Source organism: Salmo trutta, chromosome 11 (genome assembly GCF_901001165.1).
Source record: "Salmo trutta chromosome 11, fSalTru1.1, whole genome shotgun sequence".
NCBI lineage: Eukaryota > Metazoa > Chordata > Actinopteri > Salmoniformes > Salmonidae > Salmo > Salmo trutta.
This window is the reverse complement of record NC_042967.1, coordinates 6,024,618-6,035,231: the sequence shown is the minus strand read 5'-3', so window position 1 is coordinate 6,035,231 and position 10,614 is coordinate 6,024,618. Positions and strand designations below refer to the sequence as shown.

Sequence of the window (10,614 nt, the reverse complement as noted above, 5' to 3'; positions counted from 1 at the left end):
GTTGGTATATGTTGAAAGACATATCAAATGAGTTTAACTCCTTTCACTAAAGGAGTTATTCATGTCCAAAAGATGAATGTGGAATTGGAGCCAGTAGGATTTTATCAAGTAATCAGCTGGTCTATGGAATGCCACTTTGTTATCATATGCCAGTGTCAGGTAGCTAAATTGGATCACTGAATACAATATTTATATTCACGTTAAATGATCCGGGATTGGAGATAGTTCTAACTGACCAGCCACTATGAGTCAGCAAAGCAGGCCAAAAGCCTACGGTCTGCAAGGCAATCATCTAAATAGACTAATTAGATAATCTCACATTTCACAAACCAAGACCAACTACAGTACAAACAAAAGTCAACCATTTTACTCCAGGTCATTGGCAATGAATGGGATGGGAGAGGCTAACATGTTGGGGTTACTGTACCGGGAAATACTATAAATTAGTTAAAATTGGCTTGCTATGGCTCTCGACCTTCGCCTCTCTGGTATCCATACAGGAGCTGTGGTGATGGGGCGGAGAAAATGGGGTACCCCCCCAAAAGCAAAAAAACAAAGGGCTTGCTCCAAAAGTAGCACAATGCTTGGCAGACAAGGTTAGTTTACTTAGAATACAATAACTGTAAAGATCGTTGAGGTAGATTAAATTAAAAGACAGTTTAGGCCTAATGGGCCAGACAAGGTGCTCTTCAAAATGTTGTCTTGATTGTCCCATAGGGCCTAGTGTATGTAATAAAATAATAAAGGGAAATAATATCAAGATTCTGGGCACAAGGTCATAATTTTTTTATTTTATAAATCTGCATTTGTGATTATAAAATTGTAAATAAAAATAACTAATGTATTCGTACAATATGATTCAAATGAGCCTGTAATTATAATTTGTAAATGCTACAAATGTAATGGTTGTGAATTTAAATTACGCAAATCAACGTACATCTTCAGCATAAACAAATGATTAAAAGTATAGCAAACAATATGCCACATTCTGTAGACTAAAGAAAAAAGACATATGTGCCATATGTGGCCAATCGTGTCTTCGGGGTTTACCTTCGAGCTGCACTGTCCCCTCCTAGTGCACTTACGCATATAAACCCACTTCTCCCAGACAACTCTCAGAAAACTTTGGACAGGAACTTTCAACATGCTCGACTCGTTGACATTTCTCGTCGAGAAGCTATCCCTTCTCTCCAACTTCAAACTTTTTGAGTTTAAATGGACGGATAGGAAACGCAAAGAGCGCACGATGCACAGTCACGCGCCGTTGTCTCTCCTGAGAGGGGACCTTTTGGAGGTGCCGAGAACTTTGTTCACGCACTTCGGTATCTACTTGGGTGACAACAAAGTCGCTCACCTGATCCCAGATATCATGCCGGTGCTCACCAACGATAAGATAATCATCAAAACAGTTATCACAAATAAGAGACTCATCATGGGTTGCTTGTACAAGTGTGCCACGGTGCGCGTTGACACTTTGGAGGACTTTGTGTATGGCTCAAACATATTGGTGAATCATATGGATAGAAAATGCAAGGCGCAACAACCGTTCCCAAATGAAGAGGTTGCAGAGAGGGCAGAACAACTCGTCGGCGCCATCCCTTACAGTTTACTATGGAATAACTGTGAACATTTTGTTACATACTGCAGATACGGTTCAGCGAAAAGTCAGCAAACGGAAATGGTCATTTTATTTTCCTTGCCTTATTTTATTTATTTATTTTCAATACAATTACGTTGTGCATAATTCTGACTCCTTAACTTTTTCGACACAGGAGATAAATGTAGTCTTCTTAAAATATTTTGCATATGCATAACCTGTATCACAGGACAGGACTGTTATCTTTAGATTATGACATAGATAATGTTTTCAGATATTTGCATTTACATTAATATTATTACAAATGCATCGGATTGAATTGTTCATTTAGGTTAGACCTGGTTGTATTACTTATTGGGAACAGCATCTTCAACCTTTGATATTTCCAATCCCTTTTTTTGTATTTATATCTCAATTTTTTATTATATTATGCCATGGTTAATATAATAGGCAACTATATTCAGAAACATTGTTTTATTCAGTGTTACTGAAAATACATTTATTTGTGCTTTGGTTTGATGTTTTGGTGTTATTTCATCCAAGGTCTTCTCTCTTTTCTTCCATAATTCATAAAAGTTTAGATTTAGAACATAAAGAAATTGAATATGCCTAAAATGAATTGTTCATAAAAGTCCTATACATACATGTTTATTAATTGCATCATTTATCTCATTTCTTTGCAGTTTTGTGAGTGCCTGAAATCAATCATTCAAGACCAGAGGAGTGTCTTTCTCAGCGTTCTCCTGGGAATGATCTACATCCTCTGCTTTGGCCTTGTGCCTTCAACTACATTACCCACAATCCTCATCTCCTTCACTCTGTGGATGGCTGGCTGAGAGGCCAAAGTTCAAACCTTCAAACACTCCCATGGACATTTCAATAGAAACTATTTAGGATAGTGTCTTTTCATTGGTCCTTGTGATGACATTACTTGGCACCTCCCAACTCATATGCCTTTGGTATAGGCCTATAGTGGCATATCATATAATAGGCCATTGTTACAGCAAGAGCTACCATCCATTCACTTTTGATTTGATACTTGCCAGCCAAAAGTAAACAGAGGGCAATGTGGTTGTAGGCCTAGCAATTTACATTTGAGTGTTCATGTCAACACTTACGGTATTGTATGCAGGCCATTAAGGAATTATAAAGGCCATATGATCCCTCCGTGACCAAAGTATCATCCTTATTTCCCCCAAAAGATTGGTCAAGGCGCATTTTATACTTTTTTATCTTACTGTGTAAGTCAATGTAGTATAATCTGTAAATAATTACATTTCTTCAATAATGATACTCTTGTATAATTTTTATATAGATACATTCAGTTTGACACTCTAAGAGTACTACGCTGATTAATACAATACTTTTATGAATGTGTTTTGAGAGCAAATAATTTTGTTTTCAGTCAAATACATTGTAAATATAAGAAATGTTAATAAAGATATTGGAAGTCATCATTTGGTTTGTTTTGGTCTGGTTTCAAGAAAAATGTAAATAGTTGACATTTGAAGTATTTTTCCACACATTTTTCAATACAGTTAGGTACATACAATCACAGTGCATCTTAATACTCACATTGCATCTCTGTCAATACCACCCACAGCATTTTCAAATGATCATGTTATTGATGTAATATTGGCCACATAAAATCCCCAATATATCCCCATTGTATTTCCAAACCCAAATACTTAATCATATAAAGTAGATTTACGCAAAAGCCACATTCATAAAATATACACATTCTCTGGATAATATTTCTTAGTAATGACTATGCATTATTATTTTCTTTCTACTGTACCATATTCACAGTTCCAGAAATATCAAGAGTGAGTCAGCATTATACAGCTCAACCTGACTGTTTATTCAGGCTATAAAATATTTATGACCTTTCAAACTGGTGATTTGTTTTTCTGATTTGCCAATGAAAGCCACATAACCGGAACACTTCCCCCGATTAAACCCTCGGTTGTGAAATTAAGCCGCCCTCGAAACCACACGATTAGCAGAAAGCTCCTTTATTTCTGTCAAAATTGCACCGCAAAGTTGAGAAACCTCAAATCCCACGCGCTTGGCTCCTCCCAGACCCTTAGCCTAGATAAAACGGCCAGGTGTCGAACCGTTGGATATAGTTCTGCCACCATGATTACCTTCCTCCAACTCCTCAGCCTCTTCTTCATCGCTTCCAAAGTGGATGAAGAGGACAAGGCCAAAGACTCTAAGTATGACCTGTCCTTGTACAAACGTGGCGACCTTTTGGAAGTTCCTAGAACTCTCTTCACCCATTTCGGCATCTACCTGGGCAACAACCGGGTGGCTCACTTCATCCCGGACATCCTTCCGGTATTCACCAAGAACAAGGCTGCCATCGGCAAGATGGTGACCAACAACCGGCTGATTCTAGGGGTGATCGCCAAGTCGGCGAGCGTCAGGGTGGACTCGTTGGCGGATTTTGCGTATGGCTCGGAGATCCTGGTCAACCACATGGACAAGCTGTGCAGCCAGCCCCCCCTGGAGCGGGACGAGGTGGCCAGGAGGGCAGAGAAGCTCATGGGCTCCATGACCTACAGTTTGCTGTGGTACAACTGTGAACACTATGTCATGTACTGCCGCTATGGCATGGCCATCAGCTACCAGACCTACCAGGTGGAGTATGGGGTTCTCCTTTGTCAAAGGGCGCTGTTCTTACACGTTTTGGGGGTAGTATGTGATTGGAAAATCTATGGTGATTTCCCGGACGACTAAGATCAGTCACTGCAAACTTCTCAGAGCGAAGCCATCACGTGACCCCCAGGGCACTGTCTTGATATTAAGTAAAGGAGGGTGTCACTTTAGACAATAGGGTTTACCAAACCTCCCCTCAAATCAGTCTACTGATTTGACCCATCCCAGTTTTAGCACACCTGATTCACCCTGTCAATCATCAAGTCCTATTATAGTTGTGTGCTAGACTAGTACTGGATTAGATCAGTGGAATGGCTGGGGGTACTCAAGGAGATGTTAAGAAAACAATGCTTTAGTTGAGACTGTAGGAATAACATTGTGAACCATGAGCCAATAGTACACTGTTGCACTTGGTGTTACATAATGCTCAGGGAAATGAAGCAATTGCGGGAGGAGTTTTTTTATTTTTCTATTTAACTAGGCAAGTCAAGAGTTATTGCTGGTTCAAATTACGGTCAGACAAAGTTTTTGTAATACTATTTATATGTTATTGAGTGAAGAACCTACTGAGACATGTTAAAGTCAATCACTGCCGATAAATACGCCGGGGAAGCAAAAACTACATAAACGTATTGTTCAATGACTTGCATTAGTACATAGCTTTGCTGTTAGAGCATTAGGCTACACACTAAACATTTATTGGAAGGAATCAGCTTTAGCTCAGAGCATATAGTCTCTCCAACCTTTCGGGAATGCCCCTTTTGGTACATGTGATTGTAGCCACAAAAGTGTGTCTATTTATCCAGTCACCTATGTCATAGGATCAAAAGGTCACACGGGAGAAATATTTTCTGAAAGAAAAGAGTTTTAGCACGTGGGTTGCGTGGGAAATATGGCAGATATTTCAATGAATTTTATGGAACAAACAGAGATTATGGGATAATAAAGTGTTGTCGTGAAGTTGACCTCAGTCACCTCACATGCCAAAGTTATTAAGCGGAAACATACATAAAAGGGAAATTAATAGGATGAAACCTTTCTTCAACCGTCAGATATGATTTGGTCTTCCAAGTTTCACGCTGACATCGACTGACTATGTTGAAAACTATGGTGAAATAGCGGCTTAGTTGCTCAACTCCTTTGTTTTGAGAATGGATTTACAATGTCTCTTGTATATATCGGCCTACTTTGGAGTAATTTAGAAACTTAGTTCAGATGATGGCAGTTGGCATACACTAGAGGTGACTAATTTGCTCCAGCCCAGGGGTAAAACGCCTGGTTCAAATGATCAACGGATCATGATTCATGGACATGCTCCTCAAAATCTCTAGAGCATAATTAGTGAGTGTCATCAGGCCCCATATTTATAAGGCGTCTCAGACTAGGAGTTCTACTCTATAATTAGATCCCTGCTGTCCATGCATTATAATCTAAAAGTCAAAGCTGGTAATAGATCAGCACACCTAATCACTCTTTTGAATACGGGCCCTGGTCTGAGTTCAGCAGGCCACAGTGTTGTGGACACTCAGAAATATATTGGGTAGAACAGACATGCAACCTCTCTGGGTTGTAAGTCAGGAATCGTGTAAGCTCTAATCATGGCATTTCTTTCTGAACACGACACAGGTGTGCTGGTACCAACGTCTAGTCTAGACATGCTGTGGTCACCCGTAGCACAGACGATAGCCAATCAATGTGGGAATACTGCACACTGATTCAAAGTACTGTATGATGAGAGCAGTTGAAAGGGTGTACATTTCTCTGAAAAGGTCAGATGATTCTGTGTTGCGGTGGATAGATTGCTTTTAGGCCAATGAAAAGTGAACTCAAAGGCTGCGTCCTGATTCTCTACCCTTCTCCAAAAGTGTGCACTTGCACACTCCCCGTCATGGATTCAAAAGCATCTGATTGGTGTAAGTAGAGGCGGAGGGAGGGAGTTACTAGCCTTGGTTGAATCCATGAGAGAAAGTGTGAAAGTGCACACTTTGGGAGAAGTATGGAGAATTGGGACAAAATCAGACTTGTTGAGTTGGACTGTAGTGCGCTGGTGAGCAGCACCATCTAGTGTTAATGCATTAAAGACCCTCATGCGTCGCTGTTTGGCTGCGGCTGTTTACCAAAACAATGGAGGGGTAACCACTGCTGTTGTTTGAATCACAGTTTGCCCCTTTAACCCTTGTGCAGTCTTAACATTCTGTGGCTCAGTTGGTAGAGCATGGTGTTTGCAACGCCAGCATGGTGTGTGCAACGCCAGGGTTGTGGGTTTGAGTCCCACGGGGGGCCAGGACAAAAAAGAAAAAAAAAATGCATGAAATGTATGTATTCAATACTGTAAGTCGCTCTGGATAAGAGCGTCTGCTAAATGACTAAAATGTAATGTAAATGCATACTCCCCTTGTCCTAAGGGTAAAAAATAACCCGCCTTCACTAAACCCCTAAAATAAAGCAGCTTAATTGAATTTTAAACCCTAAATCTATTTTGCATGAAGGAACAACCTGTCATTCATCACAAACTTTGTGAATATCTGGGTTTTCCCTCAACACAATGCAGAAAGACTGCATTTAATCAGTGGACACCACTCGTTTTTATTACAACACACCTGTCATAATTGTTTTCTTTACTAAAGTAGAGGTATATTATTATTATTATTATTGCTAAAGGTACTGCATAGGCGTAAACATACATTTGTTAGCAATAGATAGCACTTGTATAGCCTAAGAAAGTAGCATAAATGTGCAGAAAGTAGTTTTGAATGCATTTTATTGAAGGAAAACAATAACTTTTTTGGCAACATAGTGATATATTCAGAGCAGCTCACAGATCACTGCACCTGAAACATAGCCCATCTATAATTTAGCCCAAACAACTACCTCTTCCCCTACTGTATTTATTTATTTAGCTCCTTTGCACCCCATTATTTCTATTTCTACTTTGCACTTTCTTCCACTACAAATCTACCATTCCAGTGTTTTACTTGCTATATTGTATTTACTTTGCCACCATGGCCTTTTGCCTTTACCTCCCTTATCTCACCTCATTTGCTCACATTGTATATAGACTTATTTTTTCTACTGTATTATTGGCTGTATGTTTGTTTTACTCCATGTGTAACTCTGTGTTGTTGTATGTGTCGAACTGCTTTGCTTTATCTTGGCCAGGTCACAATTGTAAATGAGAACTTGTTCTCAACTTGCCTACCTGGTTAAATAAAGGTGAAATAAAAAATACAAAAATTAAAATAAATTCTTATATACTGTACAATGAGGAATTCAACTACAAAATACTACTCTTCTCCCATTTGTTGAACCATTGCTCCCACCCACAAGGTGTATAAACAACAACAATAAATAAGGATAAAATAAGATAATAGATACAAAACAAAAACATGAAGAACATAAATCAATCAACTTTATTTAGCACATGTAGGACAGTATGCAAGTGTGTGTGCATGGACTTTGCAGATGTATTTCTCACATGTGCAGCATATAGTATTTGTTTTACAGGCCTTCTTTGGGGGAGAGAATTGGCATCTCCTCCTCTTGCCTGCCCCAGCTGCAGCATCAGGACAAGATTCAGCCCCCTGAACAGCTTTCACAAGCGCTGCAGATGCTGCTGTGCGGGGGAGGCGCTGCCTTTGGATGTGTGGGGTTACAAGTGCCTTTCCCAGCTGTTCCAGGAATACCCTCCTCTTGTTCCGCTTATCAGGCATCCAGGTAGGGTTGATCTTGTTCCATATCATGAAGGCATTGTATGAGGACACATCAATGATGTTATGGAAGATGACCAGGGGCCAGTGGGCAGTCATCCTCCTACAGCTGTAAGTTCCAATCACCTTGTCCAGGTTGTCCACACCTAATTTGTTGTGGTTGTTGTCCAGGATGATGGCTGGCTTCCTGTCCTCACGATCACTGATCTCAGCCATTTTGTGCAGTGTGCTCAGGAGGACCACATTCTTGTAAACTTTGATGAGAAGTTTGTTGTGAAGAGCTCCCCCTTGTTGCGAGGAGTGCAAGCTCAGGCTTGTTCTTTCTAACTGTGCCAACCATGGTGATCTTCCTCTACAGAAGCTGCTGGCTGAGTTCAATCAGTAGCACACATAATCTCAATTTCTCATTGTGTGTGTGTGTGTGTGTGTGTGTGTGTGTGTGTGTGTGTGTGTGTGTGTGTGTGTGTGTGTGTCTTTGTGGTGTGTAAATTATTTTATAACTGCCGCTAAGACAATCTTTGTACCCTGGCGGTGTACAGCTTTCATAGAAATATGAACAAAGGTGATGTTTCACTTTTTCTAATGTTGGGGTCACTCTAGGAAAAGTCATCAAATTTCAAGTTGAAAAAATATAATTTATCAATATCTCTGCTGATAAACATAGTGGCGGGTCATATTTGACCCTTAAGACAGCACAAGGGTTAATGTAGACACAGGAAGTACTCGATTTAAAATATGAATGCATTGTAATATAAATCAGTAGGTCCTAGTACCGCTGGATGGGAACCACTGTTACACAGTACTTTATTAAATAGATGTATTTATGGTTGAATCACAATGTTCTGTCAAATAAGACATCTCATGCTGTTTCATAAATTTGCTGTATCGTCATTGTATTTGCCTCTTGGCCAGAGCTCCTTTAAAAGGAGATTTGCATCTCAATGGTTCCAAATGGATGTGGATGAATAAATAAATAAAATTGACAATAACGATTAACCATTAGAATATCAGAGGCCCCAATTCAATCAAACAAAGACAACGGCTTTCAAAGATAAATGCAAAGAGCACTCCTCTTTTTCACTCAATGCTAATAAGATTTTAAGTGTTAAAACACTCACAAGCTTTTATTCATCTTGCGGATAAAAAAATCTGTAAAGGATGCTTACTCTTGTTTCATCCTCTCTCCTGCAGTTCTGTTTGACAGTGAGGAAGATCATCTGCAGTAGGATGAACGCCTACCTCACAGCTCTGTGTGGAATGGGCACCATGTTATACCTGGGCTCCCTAACGCTGCTAAACACAGTACCCACCCTGCTCGTCCCCTTCACCATCTGGATGGCATCGTAAGACGGCCACAGACACACAGAGGGTCTCGTTTGACATGACTGCGGAATATGGAATGCTTAAATGATGTCCCACTATCAGTATCACTACATTATCACTGTACATGACATAACAAAAGCATTGTGGGAAATGTCACGTTTGTGGTGATAGTCATTTTATTAGACATATTATTATTAAACATATTATATTAGTTTAAAGTTTTTACAGTTTATAGAAGAGTAACCATCTTACACATCTGGTATTTACTGTGTATAACAGTCTTTAAATGGACAGCAATATATATATTTTTAAGTTGTTCCTGATAAAGGCATTGTTTTGACAGTATATAATGGACATCATGGCCTTTATGGTCAACATTTTCCAGACAATATTGACATTAGGACAGGATGGACAAGGTGCAATTTGACACTGTTATTGCCGTACTCCGACAGGATGAATGTACAGAACTAGGGTTTTCAACTAAATTCATATGCCTACTCTTCCTTTTGCAACTTTTCAATTAGCCTATTGTATCTGAATTTTTCTTTATTTAATACTATATTGTGCAAATCTTCTCCTCCTGTTGTTGCCCTTACCTATACTCCCAGTAGATTACACTGTAAGTAACATTACCTTGCTTCTGAATGAAATGCATTCTTTTGGAATACATGGGGAGACAAGTCTACCGGGAAATCCCAGGCTCTGAAAATAGAAGTCCCAGAAATACGCTCAATTCTTGTCCATTATTGTTTGTGGTGGTTTCAGCATGGTTCAAGTCCCTACTACTGTAGTGATAAGAAGCAGTGTTTTCTCTGTCGGCGATATCCTTTCCATCCATTTCAGTCTCCCACTGGCCTATTCAGATATAATAACAAACCACTGCAAAAATGTAATTTCAGAAGTAATCTGATGCCAACAGTGCTGACATTTCTTTTCCTAATATGGCATATTGGATGGCAAATTGAACTAATGACTGCAGTAAACATAACGTACATGTAAACATTCGATTTTAAGGATGATTAAACATTCAATTATGAAAGTATTTGCGGAATCGGAGGAGACAAAACATTGAGATTGCATTACATGGGTTTGTGGGTAAATTTCTTCTTCTGTTACCGAGGACACTAGACATTCACGTTTAAGCGTGTAATACATGTGTTGTTAAGACAGTACTGGGACATACCGTGTGTCCAGAAACACTCATTTAAAAGAGCATTTTACTGAAAGAAATATTTATCATATATTTCAAATTTAAAAAGCTTTCTATTCAGTCCACCTGAATGTTCTCAAATTATAATTATTTAGCACATACAAGCCCCATAGCTA

At 39.4% G+C, this 10,614-nt stretch overlaps 2 protein-coding genes across 2 annotated transcripts; both read left to right on the top strand.

Moving 5' to 3' along the window:
- Positions 1–1,105: 1,105 nt before the first annotated feature.
- Positions 1,106–3,054, top strand: LOC115202138 (lecithin retinol acyltransferase). The gene is made up of 2 exons (XM_029766066.1): positions 1,106–1,681; positions 2,281–3,054. Exons 1-2 carry the CDS (start codon positions 1,145–1,147, stop codon positions 2,431–2,433), a joined length of 690 nt encoding a protein of 229 aa, XP_029621926.1. The 5' UTR covers positions 1,106–1,144; the 3' UTR covers positions 2,434–3,054.
- Positions 3,055–3,736: 682 nt separating this feature from the next.
- LOC115201984 (lecithin retinol acyltransferase) lies at positions 3,737–10,359 on the top strand. The gene is made up of 2 exons (XM_029765848.1): positions 3,737–4,240; positions 9,157–10,359. Exons 1-2 carry the CDS (start codon positions 3,737–3,739, stop codon positions 9,310–9,312), a joined length of 660 nt encoding a protein of 219 aa, XP_029621708.1. The 3' UTR covers positions 9,313–10,359.
- Positions 10,360–10,614: the final 255 nt, after the last annotated feature.